Here is a 23,262-nt window from a genome sequence, read left to right on the forward strand (position 1 = left end):
GGTTCAAACTGTAGAACCCAGTTCCTACATCTGAATATCAAAATGTATTTTATCAAACAACTATGTTCCATTTTATCTCTGGGACCCTCAGGATGACAGATCAGAGATGGCAGTGGTTCAAACTGTAGAACCCAGTTCCTACATCTGAATATCAAAATGTATTTTATCAAACAACTATGTTCCATTTTATCTCTGGGACCCTCAGGATGACAGATCAGAGATGGCAGTGGTTCAAACTGTAGAACCCAGTTCCTACATCTGAATATCAAAATGTATTTTATCAAACAAAACTATGTTCCATTTTATCTCTGGGACCCTCAGGATGACAGATCAGAGATGGCAGTGGTTCAAACTGTAGAACCCAGTTCCTACATCTGAATATCAAAATGTATTTTATCAAACAAAACTATGTTCCATTTTATCTCTGGGACCCTCAGGATGACAGATCAGAGATGGCAGTGGTTCAAACTGTAGAACCCAGTTCCTACATCTGAATATCAAAATGTATTTTATCAAACAACTATGTTCCATTTTATCTCTGGGACCCTCAGGATGACAGATCAGAGCAAGATTACTGAGTGCATGTTATTTACCTTCAGAGATGAATGTATCAAACCAGTTGATAAGTGATCAGTTTGTTGTGCTCTCAAACCATATCATGCTATTTCTTTCACTATAATAGCTACTGTAAATTGGACAGTGCAGTTAGATTAACACGAATTTAAGCTTTCTGTCCGTGTAAGACATATCTATGTCCTGGAAATGTTGCTGTTACTAATAATGTAATTCTAGTCATATTAGCGCCCTTTAGCAACAACCGTCCCGGTATAGGGACACCGATCCCATAGATCCTTAAGAGGTTTAAAATTATATTAAACCCTGATCTGCCTCTCACAGTGCTACCTGAACTCTCACAGAAAAGTCACAATAGACAAATTGTCTATCGTAATATTTTATCTCAGTGAAAAATGTTCAACATTTTCTGCTTCGCTCTGTCCTACTCAATACTGCCTGTATGTGAAGTTGAAAACGTAGACTGGATTTGTGCATGTTTACTCTCAGAACTAGGTTTTTGGAAACCTGACACGTTTATGAGGTGAATGGTACGATTTTGGACTGGTGAGGTATTCAGCACCAAGAAGAAACTCCCAACCGCCTCAGCCTTGCGATAGCAGTTCATGTCCCAAATGGCACCCGGTTCCCTATAAAGTGCACTACTTTTCACCAGAGCCCTATTGGCCCTGGTCAGAAGTAGTGTACTAAATAGGGAATAGGGGGCCATTTGGGACACAATAAGTCTGTGTTAATAGAACATTCCAGCTGCATGTAAAATGGATGCTGAGCATGTTCCGTCCAGAGGCTGTACATCTACTGATCCATGTCCCAGATTGCACCGTATTTCCTTTGTAGTGCACAATAGAGGGAACAGGGTGCAATTTGGGAAGGGTCCTTGGCCTTTTAGAGTCAGGAAGTCAACACTACAGGACTGGGTGGCAGAGGGGGGTAGGAGGTGTGTGTGTGTGTGTGTAACCCCCAGCTCCAGTCCACACTAGATGAATGGCTGTTGACTACAATGCCTTCTGGCCCCCTCCCCTGGTGCCGAACACATGCCAGAACACAGCTCCAACAGCATGTTTATCTCTTTCTCTTTCCCCCACACAGTTTGTACCTGTTCAAGCTGGGTCTAGCCCCTCAGATCCAAGACCTGTATGGCAAGGTGGACTTCACAGGTGAGTGTGTCCCAATACCACAGTGTTCAATTTTCTTTCACTCAACTCATTCACTGTCATTGTTAATTTTTTTGTTTTAAAGTCAAACAGTTAACACGACTAACATAACATATGATGTTAAACATGATATGTGGTCCTCTGTGGTTCAGTTGCAAGCCAAGGTTGTGGGTTCAACTCCCGCAGGGATCCCAGACACATACTAAACATGGATACATGTACTGTTAGTGACTTTAGATAAAGTGTCTTCTAAGTGACACACAGGCATAGTGGTGGCTCCAGTCCTAAATTACAGTTCCACAGGGAAGGGGTTTTACCAGGCTGCTAGCAACAATGTGAAAGTCATTAGTGATAGATGGTGTTTCCTGTTGCTGCTTTGTTCTGCTCTGTCTGCCAAACGCCTGACCAGGGGGTATGTGTATTACTCTCAGGCCAGGAACAATCACCGTCTCCTGTCTGTTTAGCCTCTAATATACAGTTAGCCTACTATTTACAGTATGAAGGGTACTTATGTCCATTATGTACAGCGTTTGGCTCCAACCTAGCACTAAAAAGTCTGATTCTACGAATCGCATACTCATCAAGAGATAATTAGTTGAATCTCTCTAGTCTGTCTATAATCTACAGTTTGAAGGGTACTGTACTTTAGCCAGTGTGGTCCAGTATGTGTAGGGTGTGGTTCCAACCCAGCACTAAAGAAATCTGATTCTAATCCGGTACTAATGACCTAATCAGATAGGACATTGAATCATGCATTTGGGCGCAGAGCTGGAACAATAACCTACACACTATCTAGTTTTCCAGGACCAGAGTTGGTTGTCACTACCTTGCCCATTACCTTCACCAAGCTCTCTCTCAGCCTCTAGCTCCTCTCTCTCCAGTCTCTACCCTCAGTCTTAGCCATGCTCCTCTCTCTCCAGTCTCTAGCCTCAGTCTTAGCCATGCTCCTCTCTCTCCAGACTATACCCTCAGTCTTAGCCATGCTCCTCTCTCTCCAGTCTCTAGCCTCAGTCTTAGCCATGCTCCTCTCTCTCCAGACTATACCCTCAGTCTTAGCCATGCTCCTCTCTCTCCAGACTATACCCTCAGTCTTAGCCATGCTCTCTGTCCAGCCTCAGTCTTAGCCATGCTCTCTGTCCAGTCTCAGTCTTAGCCAAGCTATGCAGAGACACCTACAGCTCAGGGAACACCCACTCCCTAGTGCCTGATACCATTTCCCTCCAAGTGCAAGAAATACACTCCCCTTTTGTACCATGATTGTTTACAGAACAACCCCTGCCCTCTCTCAGTACTCCCACCAAACAACTGTTGATAGACCTAATGCCTAACCAACTCTTTCTCCCTCCCCTCCTTTATACCTCACTCTTCCCCTCCTTTCCACCACTCAGAGGAGGAGATTAACAACATGAAGAGTGAACTGGAGAAGTACGGAATCCAGATGCCTGCCTTCAGCAAGATTGGTGGCATCCTGGCCAATGAGCTGTCAGTGGATGAGGCTGCGTGTAAGCATCTATCAGATATCACAGAGGGGCGGGTCTAACTGCCTGTTTGGTTGAGTTCAACACTTTATAACAAATTGAAAATGATGGTATAATATTACGTAACTTCTTTCCTTTTAAATCCATTTCTAAAAATATTCCACATTTCTGGTAATGAACTCCTCTCCTCCAGTGCATGCAGCAGTGATAGCCATCAATGAGGCCATAGACCAGGGGGTTCCCGAGGGCACCATGGCTGCCATGCAGAACCCCAACGCCATGCTGCTTCAGATGAACACCTGCTCTGCCCAGCACTACCAGGACATGCTGCACAGTGCCAAGGCTGAGAAGGTGGCCAACTCACGCAAACGGGTATGAGAGCTTGCTGTAAATACGGGGATAGAGAATGAGTGGCAGGGTTGGGGAGTCAATTCCATTTAAATTCTATCAATTCAGAAAGTAAACCGAAAGTCAAATTCCAATTGTTTTCAGTAATTCAGTTGACTGTCTGAATTGATTGAATTGGAATCCACTTTTTGACTTGACTGATTTGAATTGGAATCCACCCCAATATTGGCTGCTGTAGTAGTAGTGTTTTCTTTTAAAAGTGTATTTGGCTTTCTCCAGCTGTATAGTTCCTGTAAAGCGGTGACCCTCAATATTTCTCCTGGCGAGCTGGACTACAGTAGTGTTTTGGCCTCCGCTAAGTGCTATTTTAAATAATCATCTGATGGTCAACACCCTGATTAGCTGAATCAGCTGTTTCACTGCTGAGCTAGGACAAAAACCTGCAATACATTGTTTTTCATTGAGCAGACTTCAGGATCACTGGTTTAAATGTACAATGTTGACGTCACAAATCCATGCTTCCATGTGCAACAGAACTAAAATATATGTATCTTGATGAGCAAGTTCAGATGGTACCTCCCGGTTTCGGAGTGTTTTGTTCCGTTTCATGCCTATTGAACACTACCCTGATGTTGCTCCTGTTGCGCTGTCCCTCCTACTGTAGCTGGGGGAGAACTCTGGCGCAGAGAGAGATGTCTATGAAGAGCTCCTCACACAGGCTGAGATCCAGGGCAACGTCAACAAGGTCAACTGTGAGTAACACACACACACACACACCATTTTGTATGTTGGTGAATCCACATGAGAATGCAGACATGTTTTTAAATGTTTATTAAGTTTGTAGTCAACAGACTCACAGATCTAACATCCCTGCATTGTTCGTTTTTTGATTCACTGAAGTGAGTTTTGCTTCTAGCTGATCTGGGGTCAGTTTTAAAACCTGATCCTAGATTTGTACCTAGAGGAAATTTCATCTCAGAGGGTTCTAATAGGTTTTTCTAACGCTTTCCTCCCCCATCAGTGACCAGTTCCCTGAGTGCAGCCGAGCAGGCCCTGCTGAGTGGTGATGAAGACCGGCTGTATGAGGCACTTCGCTCCCAGGCTTTGGGCCTACACCGCCTGCAGGCCCAGAACAAGGGCTGGTACCTCAAACAGCTGATGGCTGCCCGCGAGGACAAAGAACAGGTACAGTAGGTGGAATTATTCCAGGTTATTTGTGATTCATCCCACGTTGGGATATCTGGAAGACTATTGCTTACAGCGGGGTTGTGTTCATTAGGGCAATAGACATTTGACAATGTTTTGAAACAGAAAATTAAAAAAATGTCTGCTATTGGACAAGGTAGTCACTCCCTGTTTGTCCGTTTTCTTCCTTTTGGTGCTTAATGAGCACGACCCTGGTTGATTTTCTATGTGATGTTGATCACCTCCCCCATATCTTAGATGTGAGCTTGTTCACAGGTTTACACTGTTGAAAATTAAACTGAATATTCCACAACCCTGTTTAGAGTAGTTCCTTTCTTTGTCTTTCCCAGAATTCTCCAGGGGAGGTGCTGACTAAAGATGAGTTGCAAACTGGAGTAGATGCAGCCAATGGGATTGCAGCAGGCTACCAGAAAAGTAAGCAGCGGTCACTGCTTGGTCTGGGGTGAGGTGTACCCTAGGTACACATCTAGGATGTGCTTCTCTCGCCCAATCCTAACCTTAAAGGTCCAATGCAGACGCTTTTATCTCCAAAATCATTTCTTAGTTGGGTAATAAATGAAGTGCCTTGCTGTTCTATTAAAATGGTCAAAAATAAACAAAAATAGCTTCTAAGCAAAGAGCCATTTCTCAAGCAAGAATTGAGACTGTCTGGGAGTGGTCTGAGTGGAGAGGGGAAAACTGAAAACTAGCTGTTATTGTCGAAGAGGTTTGGAACATAATAATATTCACAGTATTATTCATAATATTCACAGTATTATTCATAATATTCACATATTATTCCAACCTCATTTGTATATCTATCTATCTCAGAGTACCATTCAAAAGACACCTACTCATTCAAGGATTTTTCCTTATTTTTTTTTACTATTTTCTGCATTGTAGAATAATAGTGAAGACATCAACACTATGAATAACACATATGGAATCATGTAGTCACCAAAAAAGTGTTAAACAAATATTTGAGATTCTTCAAAGTAGCCACCCTTTGCCTTGATTACTGCTTTGCACACACTTGGTATTCTCTCAACCAGCTTCACCTAGAATGCTTTTTCCAACAGTCTTGAAGGAGTTCCCACATATGCTGAGCACTTGTTGGCTGCTTTTCTTTCAATCTGCGGTCCAACTCATCCCAAACCATCTCAATTGGGTTGAGGTTCGGTGGTTGGAGGCACAGTCATCTGATGTAGCACTCCGTCGCTCTCCTTCTTGGTCAAATAGCCCTTACAAAGCCTGGAGGTGTGTTGGGTCATTTGTCCTGTTGAAAAACAAATGATAGTCCCACAAAGCATGAAACGGATGGGATGGCGTATTGCTGCAGAATGCTGTGGTAGACATGCTGGTTAAGTGTGCCTTGAATTCTAAATAAATCACAGACAGTGTCACCAGAAAAGCACCTCCACACCACCACTCCTCCATGCTTCACGTGGGAACCACACATGCGGAGATCATCCGTTCACCTACTATGTGTCTCACAAAGACATGGCGGTTGGAACCAAAAATCTCAAACCTGGACTCATCAGACCAAAGGACAGATTTCCAACGGTCTAATATCCATTGTTCGTGTTTCTTGGCCCAAGCAAGTCTCTTCTTATTATTGGTGTCCTTTAGTAGTGGTTTCTTTGCAGAAATTCGACCATGAAGGCCTGATTCACGCAGTCTCCTCTGAACAGTAGATGTTGAGATGTGTCTGTTACTTGAACTCGGGGAAGCATTGATCTTGGATGCAATTTCTGAGGCTGGTAACTCTAATGAATTTATCCTCTGCAGCTGAGGTACCTCTGGGTCTTCCTTTCCTGTGGCAGTCCTATCTTCTGTATACCCCCCACACCTTGTCACAACACAACTGATTGGCTCAAACACATTAAGAAAGAAAGCAATTCCACAAATGAACTTTTAACAAGGCACAACTGTTAATTGAAATGCATTCCAGTTGACTACCTCATGAAGCTGGTTGAGAGAATGCCAAGACTGCAAAGCTGTCTTCAAGGCAAAGGGGGGCTACTTTGAAGAATCTGAAATATAAAATATGTTTTGATTTAACACTTTTTGGTTACAACATGCTTCCATATGTGTAATTTCATAGTTTTGATGTCTTCACTGTTATTCTGCACTGTAGAAACTAGTACAAATAAAGAAAAACCCTTGAATGAGTAGGTGTCAACTTTTGACTGGTACTGTGTGTAAGAAAATAAAAAAAAAATATTTTTACATACAGTACCAGTCAAAAGTTTGGACCCACCCACTCATTCAAGGGTTTTAATTTATTAGAACTTTTATATTCATAAATAAGTGTCTTCAGACCCCTTCACTTTGTCCACATTTTGTTACGACAGACGTTTTCTAAAATGTATGATTTTTATTTAATTTAATCCATCTACACACAATACCCCATAATGACAGAATGTAAAAACAGTTTTTTTTAGAAATGTTTGTAAATGTATTAAAAATAAACATACCTTATTTACATAAGTATTTAGACCCTTTGCTATGAGACTTGAAATTGAGCTCGGGTGCATCCTGTTTCCATTGATCATCCTTGATGTTTCTACAACTTGATTGGAGTCCACCTGCGGTACATTTTATTGATGGGACATGATTTGGAAAGGGACACAGCTGTCTACATAAGGTCCCACAGATGACAGTGCATGTCAATGCAAAAACCAAGCCATGAGGTCGAAGGAATTTTCCGTAGAGCTCTGAGACAGGATTGTGTCAAAGCACAGGATCTGGGTAAGGGTACCAAAACAACTCTGCAACATTTTGAAGGTCCACAAGAACACAGTGGCCTCCATCATTCTTAAATGGAAGAAGTTTGGAACCACCAAGACTCTTCTTAGAGCTGGCTGCCTGGCCAAACTGATCAATCAGGGGAGAAGGGCTTTGGTCAGGGAGGTGACCAAGAACCCGATGGTCACTCTGACAGAGCTCCAGAGTTCCTCTGTGGAAATGGGAGTCCATCTGGAAGGTTCTCCTATCTCTGCAGCACTTTACCAATCAGGCCTTTATGGTAGAGTGGCCAGACGGAAGCCACTCCTCAGTAAAAGGCAGATGACAGCCTGCTTGGAGCCTGCCAAAAGGCACCTAAAGGACTCTTGGACCATGAGAAACACAATTCTGGGGTCTGATGAAACCAAGATTGAACTCTTTGGGCTAAATGCCAAGCATCACGTCTGGCGGAAACTTTGCACCATCCCTACGGTAAAGCATGGTGATGGCAGCATCAAGCTGTTGGGATGTTTTTCAGCGGCAGTAATTGGGAGACTAGTCAGGATCGAGGGAAAGATGAATGGAGCAAAGTACAGAGATCCTTGATGAAATTCTTCTCCAGAGTGCTCAGGACCTGACTGGGGAGAAGGCTCACCTTCCAACAAGACAATGACCCTCAGCACCCAGCCAAGACAACGCAGGAGTGGCTTCAGGAAAAGTCTCAATGTCCTTGAGTGGCCCAGCCAGAGCCCGGACTTGAACCCGATCGAACATCTCTGGAGAGACCTGAAAATAGCTGTGCAGCGACGATCCCCATCCAACTTGACAGAGCTTGAGAGGATCTGCAGAGAAGAATGGGAGAAACTCCCCAAATACAGGTGTGCCACGCTTGTAGCGTCATAACCAAGAACTCGGGTCTGTAATCGCTGCCAAAGGTGCTTCAACAAAGGAGTAGAGGGTCTGATTACTTATGTAAATGTGATATTTAAAAAAACATTTATTCTAAAAACCTGTTTTTGCTTTGTCATAATGGGGTATTGTGTGTAGATTGAGTGAAAAAACCAATGTAATCCGTTTTAAGAATACATGTGTAACGTAAGTGTGGTTAAAATAAAGGTCTGAATACTTCCAGAATGTGCTGTACACACACAACACAGGATAATCACTTTTAACTGCACTGGTGGGGAACCTACCTTAGGGTTAGGGTTACCTCTTCACTCATTACCAACTGGTGTTCACGTTATCCTCATGAGGACATGGCCTGCAGCAGAACACTGCAGTTTACCCTTTAGTTACCCACATCACTGGCTGTTTCATGTTCCTGTGCTGATTGCAGTATGCTTATCACGTGTCTTTTCCACATGCTTTTTAACCCTACTGATAGTCAGGCTACTCTGTGTTCCGTTTGTGGGTTTGACCCTTTGTGTCTCTCTCTTTGTGCTGTGTATTTAAAGAAGGTTTATTTTTGCTTGTTGACGTTTTAGCTTATTTTTCACTTCACAACTGCCGCAAGGATTGAGTTACACTTCCCCTCTACCTCTCTTCCCCTATATACAACCACTTACTGATTCAATCTGTTTCCACTAGTATTGCTACAGAACATGCTCAAAAAATACTTGCCACCCTGTATCGCTCTGTGTCTAGTGTGTTAGTCCTGTCTCTGTTGTATTTAATCATGTTCCTCACCCTGTCTCTGTGTGTAGTGTATTTAATCATGTCCCTCACCCTGTCTCTGTGTAGTGTATTTAATCATGTTCCTCACCCTGTCTCTCTGTGTTGTGTATTTAATCATGTCCCTCACCCTGTCTCTGTTGTATTTAATCATGTCCCTCACCCTGTCTCTCTGTGTAGTGTATTTAATCATGTTCCTCACCCTGTCTCTCTGTGTTGTGTATTTAATCATGTCCCTCACCCTGTCTCTCTGTGTTGTGTATTTAATCATGTTCCTCACCCTGTCTCTGTGTAGTGTATTTAATCATGTTCCTCACCCTGTCTCTCTGTGTTGTGTATTTAATCATGTTCCTCACCCTGTCTCTGTGTAGTGTATTTAATCATGTCCCTCACCCTGTCTCTGTTGTATTTAATCATGTTCCTCACCCTGTCTCTGTGTAGTGTATTTAATCATGTTCCTCACCCTGTCTCTCTGTGTAGTGTATTTAATCATGTTCCTCACCCTGTCTCTCTGTGTAGTGTATTTAATCATGTTCCTCACCCTGTCTCTCTGTGTAGTGTATTTAATCATGTCCCTCACCCTGTCTCTCTGTGTAGTGTATTTAATCATGTTCCTCACCCTGTCTATCTGTGTAGTGTATTTAATCATGTCCCTCACCCTGTCTCTCTGTGTAGTGTATTTAATCATGTTCCTCACCCTGTCTCTCTGTTGTATTTAATCATGTTCCTCACCCTGTCTCTCTGTGTAGTGTATTTAATCATGTTCCCCACCCTGTCTCTCTGTGTAGTGTATTTAATCATGTTCCTCACCCTGTCTATCTGTGTAGTGTATTTAATCATGTCCCTCACCCTGTCTCTCTGTGTAGTGTATTTAATCATGTTCCTCACCCTGTCTGTGTAGTGTATTTAATCATGTTCCTCACCCTGTCTCTCTGTGTTGTGTATTTAATCATGTCCCTCACCCTGTCTCTCTGTGTAGTGTATTTAATCATGTTCCTCACCCTGTCTCTCTGTGTAGTGTATTTAATCATGTCCCTCACCCTGTCTCTGTTGTATTTAATCATGTTCCTCACCCTGTCTCTCTGTGTAGTGTATTTAATCATGTCCCTCACCCTGTCTCTCTGTGTTGTGTATTTAATCATGTTCCTCACCCTGTCTCTCTGTGTTGTGTATTTAATCATGTCCCTCACCCTGTCTCTGTTGTATTTAATCATGTTCCTCACCCTGTCTCTCTGTTGTATTTAATCATGTTCCTCACCCTGTCTCTCTGTGTTGTGTATTTAATCATGTCCCTCACCCTGTCTCTCTGTTGTATTTAATCATGTTCCTCACCCTGTCTCTCTGTGTTGTGTATTTAATCATGTTCCTCACCCTGTCTCTCTGTGTAGTGTATTTAATCATGTCCCTCACCCTGTCTCTCTGTGTTGTGTATTTAATCATGTTCCTCACCCTGTCTCTCTGTGTTGTGTATTTAATCATGTCCCTCACCCTGTCTCTGTTGTATTTAATCATGTTCCTCACCCTGTCTCTCTGTGTTGTGTATTTAATCATGTTCCTCACCCTGTCTCTCTGTGTAGTGTATTTAATCATGTTCCTCACCCTGTCTCTCTGTGTAGTGTATTTAATCATGTTCCTCACCCTGTCTCTCTGTGTTGTGTATTTAATCATGTCCCTCACCCTGTCTCTGTTGTATTTAATCATGTTCCTCACCCTGTCTCTCTGTGTTGTGTATTTAATCATGTTCCTCACCCTGTCTCTCTGTGTAGTGTATTTAATCATGTCCCTCACCCTGTCTCTCTGTGTTGTGTATTTAATCATGTTCCTCACCCTGTCTCTCGGTGTAGTGTATTTAATCATGTTCCTCACCCTGTCTCTCTGTGTTGTGTATTTAATCATTTTCCCTCACCCTGTCTCTGTGTTGTGTATTTAATCATGTTCCTCACCCTGTCTCTCTGTTGTATTTAATCATGTTCCTCACCCTGTCTCTCTGTGTTGTGTATTTAATCATGTCCCTCACCCTGTCTCTGTTGTATTTAATCATGTCCCTCACCCTGTCTCTCTGTTGTATTTAATCATGTTCCTCACCCTGTCTCTCTGTGTTGTGTATTTAATCATGTTCCTCACCCTGTCTCTCTGTGTAGTGTATTTAATCATGTCCCTCACCCTGTCTCTCTGTGTTGTGTATTTAATCATGTTCCTCACCCTGTCTCTCTGTGTAGTGTATTTAATCATGTCCCTCACCCTGTCTCTCTGTGTTGTGTATTTAATCATGTTCCTCACCCTGTCTCTCTGTGTAGTGTATTTAATCATGTTCCTCACCCTGTCTCTCTGTGTAGTGTATTTAATCATGTTCCTCACCCTGTCTCTCTGTGTAGTGTATTTAATCATGTCCCTCACCCTGTCTCTGTGTTGTGTATTTAATCATGTTCCTCACCCTGTCTCTCTGTGTAGTGTATTTAATCATGTCCCTCACCCTGTCTCTGTGTTGTGTATTTAATCATGTCCCTCACCCTGTCTCTCTGTGTATATAGTGTTGCAGGCGGTGGAGAGGATAAACGCGGCCGTCAGAGCGGGTGTGCCCGAGAACACGGCAGCAGAGCTGATGAACCCTGATGCCCAGCTGCCCGAGGTCTACCCCAGCGCTGCCGACCTCTATCAGAGAGAGCTGACCAGCCTGCAGCAGCAGAGTCCAGATGTACGCGCACACACACTAATGCACACACACTGTCTCAATCGATGTGAGACAGTTGGACATTGTCAGGCATTACAACTGTATTGATGATTGTACTTATTGACAATACATCTTGAAATATATTTTCAGAAAGACATATTAGTTAGCTAAACTGTCAGTGATCCACAGGGTTCAACATGGTTGTGCATTATATTGATGCAACTATATTGATGTTGATGACTATATTATATTGATGCAACTATATTGATGACTTAAGTACAATATATTGATAAATGTATCAGAGGTATGGATTAGTTAAACGTTCTGGTTGTGTTCCCCAAGGGTTCTCTGTCCCATCCGGAGCTGCTGGTTGCCGTGGAGATGTTGTCGTCGGTGGTGTTGATAAATAGGGCGTTGGACGTGGGCGACCGGAATTCCATGTGGAGACAACTGGCCAGCGCCGTTACTGGACTCAGTAACGTAGAGGACGAATACGCACAGAGGTACGCACAAAGACAGACCGTGACAGACACTTGTCTGTCACTAGTTGTGTAGATCCTGCTGTATGCCTTTGAAGACATCTTCAGGCCTCGATCCCAGATGTGGATAGACGGGCACCATCTACAGTAACCTCAGAGATATGAAACTATAAATTATGTATTAATGTGTTTTCTACCCGTCTAACCAGATCTTGTAATTCAGTAATTCATTTTCTGGCACTCAATAAATGTCCCGGTTTGATGTCTGTTCAGTTGACTGGTTAGTCTGTAACTATGAGGTTTAATGTTGTCTGTTCATTTGACTGGTTAGTCTGTAACTGAGGTTTGATATTGTCTGTTCAGTTGACTGGTTAGTCTGTAACTATGAGGTTAATTAGAATTAGAAGAAATGAGATGGTAACAATAATTCTCATTAATTTAGGATCGGCACTCATTAACCCTGGTGTTGGTGTCTCAGGTATATGGATGAATTGATGCGGCTGAAGGCAGTGGCCAGGGAGGAAGGCAGTGACTATCTGACCTGGAACGACATCCAGGCCTGTGTTGACCAGGTCAACTTGACCATACAGGAGGAGCACGAACGTGAGTGGACCACACACTTGCATGCACACGTACAAACATGTACACAAACACACGTGTGCACACATGCAGGAACACACATGCACATACTTGCCAGAATGCATGTACACCCACACACACACACACAGCAGAACTCTACTTCCAAGACTTGTAACCATAAAATAGGTCTAAAAGAGGAGACCACTGATAATGAGTCCCTCCACCTCATTTATTTGGCTTTTCAAGATCACTTGACCTCAGTATTCCTCAACATGTTTGAAAGTCTGAGACATTCCCATAGGAGATGAGCTCTAATGTACTTCTCTATCTTTATAATGTCCTCTAGTGTGACATTGGCAGTGCTGTGAAAGCACTCAACGGTGATGCCCATGCTAAACAGGCTTTGGGCCAAGGGCACCCTCTATGCAACTCTATGGACATTCCTCATCAGTCTGAATTCTGAGTTGAAAAAGAGAACATAACGGTGATGTCATAGAAACAGTGGTGTCATAAGATCTTTAAAAAGATAGCATTACTTTTTCAAAAATAGATCTCTTCCACTAATAGATGGACAATGCTAACATATGGGTTTTAAAGTGTCTAACATACCAGATTGTCTCTTCTACCTTCCCATATCTATGTCTCAGGCTAATCCTTATGTTTGTGACTTGTGATGTATTATATGCCCTTGTGCTCATAAATGTTTATAAATGCTTCAAAGGATTTGTCCTTTGCTAACAATAAAGATGTGTTATCTTAATCAACCCTTTGGTGTGTGTGTGTGTGTGTAGGTATTGTGGCCATCGGTCAGATCAACGAAGCTCTGGATGGGGGAGACCCACAGAACACCCTAGAAGCCCTCCTGCACTCTGCAGCCAAGCTAACAGACGTAGACCCATCTGTCGCCCAGCACTACTACGACAAACTGCTTGAGGCCCGCAGGGAGAAGGCACATGTAAGGACCAATTGATGTGTGTACACACACACACACAATGGGTGTGTTTTGGCACAGAGCTGCTTGACTGGGTGGGTTTTGGCACTGAGCTGCTTGACTCATGTCACACCTTAAACACACTTTACGTAGCGCTCAAACACATATTACACACCCTCTCCTTTCTGCTTGACTGGGACTGTGTCTTTCTCACCTCATTGTAATGAACTGGACCAGTCACCTGGGTGGAGGTGTTAGACTCCTCCACTTTCTCCTTCTGTGCTTGTCTCTGGTTTCAGAGCATTACTGACTGATGGGAGTCTGTCTGGTTTCAGAGCATTACTGACTGATGGGAGTCTCTGGTTCCAGAGCATTACTGACTGATGGGAGTCTGTCTGGTTTCAGAGCATTACTGACTGATGGGAGTCTCTGGTTCCAGAGCATTACTGACTGATGGGAGTCTGTCTGGTTCCAGAGCATTACTGACTGATGGGAGTCTGTCTGATTTCAGAGCATTACTGACTGATGGGAGTCTGTCTGGTTTCAGAGCATTACTGACTGATGGGAGTCTGTCTGGTTTCAGAGCATTACTGACTGATGGGAGTTTGAGCATCGGTGTTGGATGCCCTTGAATCACACTAGCATAGAGCTAGCCCTGCAGATGTTTTCATCTGATAGGCTTTTTTGACCTAAAATTACAGAAAATTGAAAAAGTGATGCAAAAACACACTTGACCCAACTATTTACATGTAATATGCGAAGTAGAAGCAGATCATTTGGTACTGTAGATATTTAACTGACACTTGTTTACAGTTGAGTAGAGCAGCAGTTTCTCGTCAAAACGTCTGTTTGCTTGGTGATGGATAGGTCCCGAGGTCGGCAGGGGTGTGTTGGAGTGCACAATGCTACGTCGGCATTATACAAACACCCGAGGCACTGTATGCAAATATAGCTCATCTACAGTTAGTTCACAGGTGTTTTTTCAATAGGTTGTTGAGTGTGTCTCTAAGACAGACCTTCAAATATAGTGCCTAATCTCTGTTCCAACCTACGCTTAATAAGTATGGTGTATAAAAATTGGCAACATTGGTGTCAGAAGTGGGATGGGGCTACCTTAAGGACTACAGGCTCTGTACTATAAGTAAACATTTATCTTTAACTTTCTTTTAATATACACATCTCTAAACAACCAGAATATTATTGTAGTCATGCGTAAATATAATTGTTAGTCTGTGTATAAATCTTATTTTTGAGTGGTGTTTTCTTGGCTGATGTCCTGAGGGACAGTGGACTGACTCCATGTGATTCAGCCCCATCATCCCCACATGACTCCCACTAAACCCCCTCAGTGATGTCATGGTGTGATCATGCTTTCTGCTCCCCCGGCTGGTCCTGCTGACCCCTCCCACTCACTTCCTGTCTGTCTCGCACCCCCATCTTTTCTTTCATTTTCATTCTCTCTCTTTTTGACTCCTTCCCTTGGTCTTTTCCCTCTTTATCATTTGAATTGAATTCAAGGGCTTTATTGGCATGAGAACCATATTAATATTGCCAAAGCAAGTGAACTCTTTCCCTCCTTTTTCTCTTTCATCTCGCTCCCTCTTTCTTTCTCCTTTCTTTCAACTTAACAACAAAAGGACTGACTAAAATAGCCTTTATGTACAGCAGTCAAACTGTATAGGCCAATTCAAAGCCAAACGGGCTGACCGAGACTGTCAGTCTTGTTACTGGGAAGTAGATTAGTGTAGATACAAGCCATAAACTCATTAGACCTGACACACACACACACACACACACACACACACACGGCCTCTGACTAACTTAACTGTGTTATCTTGCCTGGGTGGGGTGATGAGTGTCGTTGTTCTTGTATGTGCACATCTATGTAATGGTCCCATATGATGTCACCACTCTAGTCCCACATTTGGTTGTGTTTGCTGGTGAAACAGAAACAAGACTGTAGAAGATGCAGGTGGGGTCAAAAGGGTAAGGGCCATGGTTTACCACAGACAAAAGTGCCGATGTGAACTGCTGTGGGGAAGACTGTAGATGTAGAACCACACAGAGAAGTCACACATTAGGACATTCTGATATAGTTATTGGGCTAAAGCTTTAGTTTAGCTCAGTGAGCTGCACTTTCCACAGAAGCTGGCTTGCCCAAGTTTTTAACCAGAATGACTCATCATTGCTAAAACTTAAGGCCAGAAGCATTAAATAGAAAGTGTCCACAGTGTGTGTATTTCTCACAGTTTTTCCTGTTAGAAGTTGGCCTATAGAAGTTGGCCTCCGCCCTTGTACTCTCACAGCCAGTGTACGGGAGAATGTTTTAATTGTCAACAATGGGCCGGTCACATCTCAAGCGTTCCCGTCGTGGCAATGTGACGTTTGTTTGCTAAGACCTTTTTCCAAATCACGCTTTTAGGGAAAGAAGGAAGGAAGGAGAGCGAGGGAGGAGGGGAGTGGTAGGGGCGGTAAAGAAAGCAAGCCATTTCCCTGGTGATCTTTTTCACAGGCATAGGAAATAACAAGCCAGGACTACTCTGTCTGCTTCCTTAAAAGGGCACGAAGCTGAGCACTACATCAGAAGGGGACTTTTCATAGTAGACCCATTTAGTTGGTTTCACCTGGGCCCTCTGGGGCTCTCGTGGCCCCTCCATGGGTCTGATAGCTGAGGGGAGCATTCTCCTTTGTGGTGCGTTGGTTTTGGACAAGACCGACAGACATACACTGAGTGTACAAAACATTACGAACACCTGCTCTTTCCATGACAGACTGACCAGGTGAATCCAGGTGAAAGATACGATCCCTTACTGATGACACCTGTTAAATCCACTTTAATCAGTGTAGATGAAGGGGAGGAGACGGGATAAAGAAGGATTTTTGAGCCTTGAGACAATTCAGACATTAATTGTTTATCTGTGCCATTCAGAGGGTGATTGGGCGAGACAAAATATTTAAGTCCCTTTTGAACAGGGTATGGTAGTTGGTGCCAGGTGCACCGGTTTGTGTCAAGAACTGCAACGCTGGTGGGTTTTCACTCAACAGTTTCCTATGTGTATCAACAAGAGTCCGACACCTAATGGACATCCAGGCAACTTCACACAAATGTGAGAAGCACTGGAGTCAACATGGGCCAGCATCCCCATGGAACACTTGAGTCCCTGCCTCTGTGAATTAAGGCTGTTCTGAGGGCAAAAGGAGGGGGGTGCAACTCAATATTAGGAAGATGTTCCTAATGTTTGGTATACTCCGTAGGGGTCAATTATCTTCATTGTCTCCAAAGGATCAAATCCATGGCTGAAAGTCCTGCTCTAGGAGTGACTCTACTACGGTGCGTTCAGATTTGGATGACTCAGTCAGACACGCGGCACAGACACAGGAAGTTGTTAGAAACAAGAGGTTCCGGCTGGATTTCAAAGGCCTGATGCTGCTCATGTGCTCCACAGCTGCAGGTGGAGGGGGTTGATGGGACATGGGGATAGTAGCAGATGGGAAGGAATGGGAGCTGTTGAAGGAGAATGAACACAGGGGTATATTCATTATGGTGGAACTTTCAGATCATATCTGGCTGTATCTGTTCTATTCTTTTCTGTAACATCACGCCCTCCTGAACAGGCCCCAGGTTAATACATAGAATTTGATTTCAGATCCTAGACCTACTGTAGATCTATACTTTTGTGCAATGATTCACTAATTAATTCTTTAGCCTTTTGGTGGACCATAGAGCAATAGGTTTGAGATATAGTTTTGTATACACATCTAGGTTTCTAGTGTGTGACTAGGCCCCTGTTCGTTAGAGCACGCCGCAGCAAAATGTTTGTAACAGAAAAATAATATGAGTTTCTTATTGGACAAGTTCAGATAGTGTGTCCCTGTTTCACTCCACGCCGTGCCTTCTGAACACGGCCCAGATTTCTTTCTCAGACGCTGATGTTTCATCAGGGATTGTTCATGTGATGCCAGACATCCATGTACAGCCTGTGATATATTTTTCTGTGCCAGTCTTGTGGTCTGAGGGTTCAGCTTGACGGCCAAAGTAAACACGGTGGGGGGACAAGTCTGGAGCTCTGTACGAGTCCAGCTTCATCGCTCACATCATCATTAAAGCATGTACGGCTCTGTGTGTGTGTGCATGTGACTCATGCTCACTGTGTGTGTGTGACTCATGCTCACTGTGTGTGTGTGACTCATGCTCACTGTGTGTGTCCGTGGGGTGCATGTGCACTGCTGTGTTGTGATGTTTTTATGTGATGTATATGTTTACAAGCTGTGTTGTGATGTTTTTATGTGATGTATATGTTTACAAGCTGTGTTGTGATGTTTTTATGTGATGTATATGTTCACAAGCTGTGTTGTGACCACTGACTCCTCTGATACCAGTCAACATCCTGGAATAGAGGACTTCTGTAGGAAGACTTTATATAAGGACATGTAGGGACTAGACTGCATTACTGAGGCAATGAAGGGAGGGTTCACTGGCTAAGAACACCACCCTATCGGCTTTCACTTCCTCTATTCTGATCAGGGGTCTGTTCATAAGGGCACACACAGTGAAAAACATTTTAAAAACCTATTGTAACAAATTGAGCGTTTCAGTCCCTCCCTGTTTTAGTCTGTTTTCTTCTGTTGGGTGCCTAATGAACACAACCCAGCAGTTGTGTGTTTGTCAGGAGTCCTAGTTAATAAGATGCGTCCTTCTACTCCCATCCCCTCTCTGGCACCACACCCTTTCTGTATCGCTTACCTGCCCCCAGCTGCAAGGCTGATTTCCAAACCAATATGAATTAGCACTAACCCCTTAATTACTGTCAATAAAGCTATCCTGCCACTGACGGATTGCGAGCCAGTGTTTCCCTTAGGTAGAGCTCTAGGATCTGCTTCCCCACCCCAATCCTAACCTTCACCATTTGTGGGGGAAATACAAAACTGACCCTGTATCAGCATCTAGGGGAAACTTCACCCTGAATGTTGGTAGCGCAGCCACTACCTGCCTACCTGGCTTGCACAAGGAACCACACCTACCTTGAGTTTTGGTATCGGTCTCCCCCAGCCCCCCTCCCGTGAAACACTGCAGGAGGAGGGAGGGGCAGATAGGTGGGGGTGGGGGAGGGGCAGGTAGGTGGGGGAGTCACAAAGAGGGCCTGTCCTGTTGGCCTATTAGCAGCTAGCCCCGCTCCCTCCGGAAACCAGCTAGCAGAGAGAGAGAGTTAGCTGTCTGTGCTACTGCGTACTTAAAACACAGAGACTTGACAAAGTGTTTCGAACTGTCATGGTTTCAGTTAGCTAATATGCTCATCCAATTGACTTGTCATGATGGTCAAGAGTGTACACGGGGAGGGAATGCTGTTGCAGGAATGTGGACTGATATGAGAGGGTATTTCATACTTCTGCAACTTAGATTTCAGACTAAAGATGTAGTTTCTCACTGCCTGCTGTAGACCTTTGCACTAAGCAGGTGTTTACTGCTATCAGATGTTTGGTTTATAACATCAGCCATTATTGACTTCTGTTCTCCATCTCCTGAGATTGGATTTCTGTTGAAATAAGTGGAATGACCAATGTCTCTGATTTTCATTTGCAGTTCTGTTGTGTGGGGGTGACACCTTGTACTAGTCTATAGAGTTCCCTTTCATGTGGTCTCATGCCATTGTGGTTGGATGCCATTTAGACCCAAGTCCTCTCATTCAGCAGGAGGAGATCGCCCTCCAGTGGTAATTCAGTAGAATGGCAGTAAATATGCTGCAGACCCGGTGGGTGGGTGTGTGCTGTTTTGGAGTTAGACTGACCGCCTCACTGTGTGTTCTTCCAGGAGACCGAGGACCCCTCTGCTGTGCTCTGGTTGGATGAGATCCAGAACGCCGTACTGATGTCCAATAAGGATACCCAGGAGGCCTTGCAGTGTAAGAATAGTACACACCCTAGCTGTCCCACAAGCACCTTTTCCTCAGGGTTTCAAGCAGACCTGGGTTCACATAGTATCAGATTTATTTCAAATACATTTGATTGGTTCCATCGTGTCAGGCAATCTCAATTAAACACAGCGAAGGTATTTGAAAGAACACATACTATTTGATCACAGGTTTGGTTCCAAGCTATTTCCTGTAAGTAGAGCATGATGAAATAGTGAAAAACCAAGTAAAAAAAGAATGTCTCCCTGTTTCCTCGTCAGTCTCCCAGGCCATCCAGGCCATCAACAGAGCGGTGGACAGTGGCGAGGCGCCTAAGACCCTGGCTGCGCTGCGCTCCCCTGGGGCCGGCCTCTACGGAGTCACCCCTGAGTGTGTCCAGAACTACCAGGACGACCTGGCCAAGATCAAACAGGACAAGACCCAGGATGGTGAGGAGGATGGTCATGGTTGCATCCCAAATGGCACCCTTTTCCCTACATAGTGCACTGTTGACCAGACCCCTATGGAGGGGGGTATACTGTATATGCCCTATATTGGGTGCCATTGGGCCACAGTCACACACTGGTGCCAGTTCTTTCATTACTTTAATTGTTTTGTGTTCATTACCTGCAATTAGTTTGTTCTACAATGAGTTAGTACAGGAACATGTAGGTTCCATTAGTAGATGTGACTAAATGGCATCAGCCAGAGCAAGTTAATGTTCATAGTCAAAAGATGTTTCTTACCCAGGAACTGCAGATATATAAAGGAGCTTGATCACTTGCTTTAGTACAACAGACAAGGTATACATGGTTCCCTGACTGACAGATGGATGGAGCTAGATATATCACGATGTACAGTCTGTAAATAACTTGCTGAGAAATATGTCCATAACGCTGTGTGTTCATGCTCCAGGTGACAACGGCAGTGACTGGATGAAGCACTGGGTGAAGGGAGGACACAACTACTACTACAACCTGAAGACAGGAGAGGGCTCCTGGACTGAACCTGCACACTTCCTCCAGAACAACACCCAGCTCAACAAGGAGGACATCCAGGTAGGCTAAGATGGATACTGGGAGCCCTGGGTGAAGTTTCCCCTGTGTACAGAGCTAGGATCAGTTCCTCCTGCCCAAATCATAACGTCAACCATTAGTGGGGAAAATGTAAGACTGGCCGTGTCTAGGGGCAGTTTCACCCTACACCATACAGGGCTTTGCCTCTTCCTCTCTGGCTGTATTCATTGAGCTGAAACATTCAGAACCTTGCAGATAGAATTGTAATGAATAGAATGTGCATGATTCCCTCTTACATGAGACTCCTCTGTTCTACAAAATGCATTTCTATGTGGACGATCTATAACGCTGCACCCAGCTGAACAGGCCGCAGTACTGTGGTGTTGTAGTGATGTAGCTTTGTGGAGCATGCTAACAGCGCTCCTCCTACCACTCCCATTGTTTTTAAAGGAAATGCTAATACTAAACTCCTCCGTAGCTAAGTGGACAACCTCAAGTCTTACATTGTTTATGCTCATGCAGGCGAATGTATAGTTGAGATCATTGTGTGCAACTCAGACCTTAATATAAATCATTCAATAATATCAATAGTAGACTTGCCAAAAAAATAGTAGTTAAGTGCGTGTATCCCAAGTGTGAATACTGTCATGGTCCATACAGACTACCTTCTTGGTATTTGTACGATTAGGTGAATTTGCCATTTGAGATTTTCCTTTATCTCACTTAACTCCCATCTCTTTTGCTAAAAACAGACACACCTTCCACTGCCATCCCTAAAGCTGTGTTGATACTATGTCATTATGTAAGTGGGCCTGTGTGTGACTGGCTCTCTGTGTTGTCAATCAGTCTGTGGTTTCCGGGGTGACCACCACCTACAACCGGGAGCAGCTGTGGCTGGCCAATGAGAGCCTGATTGCCAAGCTGCAGGCCGGATGCCGTGGCTACCTGGTGAGGAAAGGCCTGAAGGAGAGAAAAGACTTCCTGAAATCTCAGGACCCAGCCATTACCACCATACAGGTCAGAGGTCAAACTCTTCCCTTCCTTTGGACATGGAGTGAATCTCAGTATTTCCTTGATTCCTCACATCCTTTCTCCTCATCTCCTTCTCAAAGTCCATTGGAGCAGAAGACTTGAGATTCCTCCCCTCGGATCTTCTCCTCCAATGTGCTTTGAGAAGGAGGCGAGGAGAGGGGGCGCGAGCAATCAAGGAAATACAATTGAGATTCACCCATAGTCATTACACATTTCACAGTACACACTTTGAAAATGTAAATATTTTAAATGTGACCTTTTATTTAACTAGGCAAGTCAGTTGAGAACAAATTCTTATTTACAATGATGGCCTAAACCCGGCCGACGCTGGGCCAATTGTGCGCCGGCCTATGGGACTCCTAATTCTATATGCCTATGGGACTCCAGGGGCGGCAGGTAGAGCTTGGACTAGTAACCGAAAAGTTGCTGGATCGAATCCCCGAGCTTGTCGTGGTAATTTCCTGTATTACTAAGTGAAAGGAGAGTTTACAAACCACACACAAGTCAGAGTTATACTTTAAACTTAATATTTTAGTAATATGAGCTTCACCGTAGCCCTTTGACTCTCAGATCAATTAAATTAATTCTGAGTGTCAACATAATGGCAACAGATCTTTTATAGCAAAGATCCACCCCTCTCAACTCACAATGACGAACCACAGGTCGTAGGAAAACTGCACAAAGAAAGACTTTTACTTGAGAGGAGTATCCCATAGCCAGACAGCATTAGCTATAAATTATTGTTCAGTTTGCTCTCTTAGACGAGGTTCTACTTCTCGTTCTTGATATTACCAAAACATTACCTCATCCAATGGCATATATCAATTGTCAATTCTAGATACTCCCATCTCAAATACAATCCCTCCAGGACAAGCTCACGGAGAAGAGTGAGCCTCTAGGTCATATACCATGAAAGACAAGTTTGGACATCAGAGGGGACATACAGTGGTTCCAGACTGTCCTACTCCTTTCCCCCCAAATGGGAAAAGTAGGGAGTGACTAGCACACAGACATTGTAGAGCCAAGAGATAATTGTTCCCCCTCAATCATCCCTTCACATGGTTTAAAAGACACGTTCACATATGAAGACAAGCCTGACCTCTTCCCTCTCTGGGCCCAAGTGACTTTCCCACATAAGCATATTTCTGAAAGTTGATAATACATCTTATTTATCAATGTTACCTAACTGATTCTGATTCTGCTACGACAAGCTGACGAGGTTAAAATCTGTCGTTCTGCCCCTGAACAAGGCAGTTAACCCACTGTTCCTAGAGCGTCATTGTAAATAAGAATTTGTTCTCAACTGACTTGCCTAGTTAAATAAAAAAATCCTGTCTGGATGTGATAGAACATACACAACCCCAGTGCTACACAGCCAGTCTCAAATCATTCCCTTAGCCCTAAGCCTTCAACAGTATCTACCCAGTTCTGCAAACACTGAAGGGTTTGGGCCATTTTAAAGAAAACATTCTACCACTTTATTGCCATGTTTAACTTTAAGGGACAGTTTCTCAGACTGGTCTAAGAGCA

The 23,262-nt window shown here is 43.8% G+C and overlaps 1 protein-coding gene across 1 annotated transcript in view; it reads left to right on the forward strand.

Moving 5' to 3' along the window:
• LOC110506160 (ras GTPase-activating-like protein IQGAP1) overlaps positions 1-23,262 on the forward strand; it is a 66,097-nt gene that overhangs the window by 28,299 nt on the left and 14,536 nt on the right. Inside the window, exons 6-19 of the mRNA XM_090239074.1 lie at positions 1,663-1,730; positions 3,116-3,229; positions 3,399-3,577; positions 4,218-4,305; positions 4,575-4,738; positions 5,089-5,173; positions 11,668-11,831; positions 12,150-12,310; positions 12,765-12,889; positions 13,657-13,820; positions 19,606-19,696; positions 19,966-20,133; positions 20,600-20,742; positions 21,547-21,717. Coding sequence (XP_090095200.1) covers positions 1,663-1,730; positions 3,116-3,229; positions 3,399-3,577; positions 4,218-4,305; positions 4,575-4,738; positions 5,089-5,173; positions 11,668-11,831; positions 12,150-12,310; positions 12,765-12,889; positions 13,657-13,820; positions 19,606-19,696; positions 19,966-20,133; positions 20,600-20,742; positions 21,547-21,717 — 1,885 coding nt within the window. The remainder of the gene's footprint in view (positions 1-1,662; positions 1,731-3,115; positions 3,230-3,398; positions 3,578-4,217; positions 4,306-4,574; positions 4,739-5,088; positions 5,174-11,667; positions 11,832-12,149; positions 12,311-12,764; positions 12,890-13,656; positions 13,821-19,605; positions 19,697-19,965; positions 20,134-20,599; positions 20,743-21,546; positions 21,718-23,262) is intronic.

The sequence above is a fragment of the Oncorhynchus mykiss genome, chromosome 6 (assembly GCF_057628025.1).
Source record: "Oncorhynchus mykiss isolate SJ-2025 chromosome 6, ASM5762802v1, whole genome shotgun sequence".
NCBI classification, from domain to species: Eukaryota; Metazoa; Chordata; class Actinopteri; order Salmoniformes; family Salmonidae; genus Oncorhynchus; species Oncorhynchus mykiss.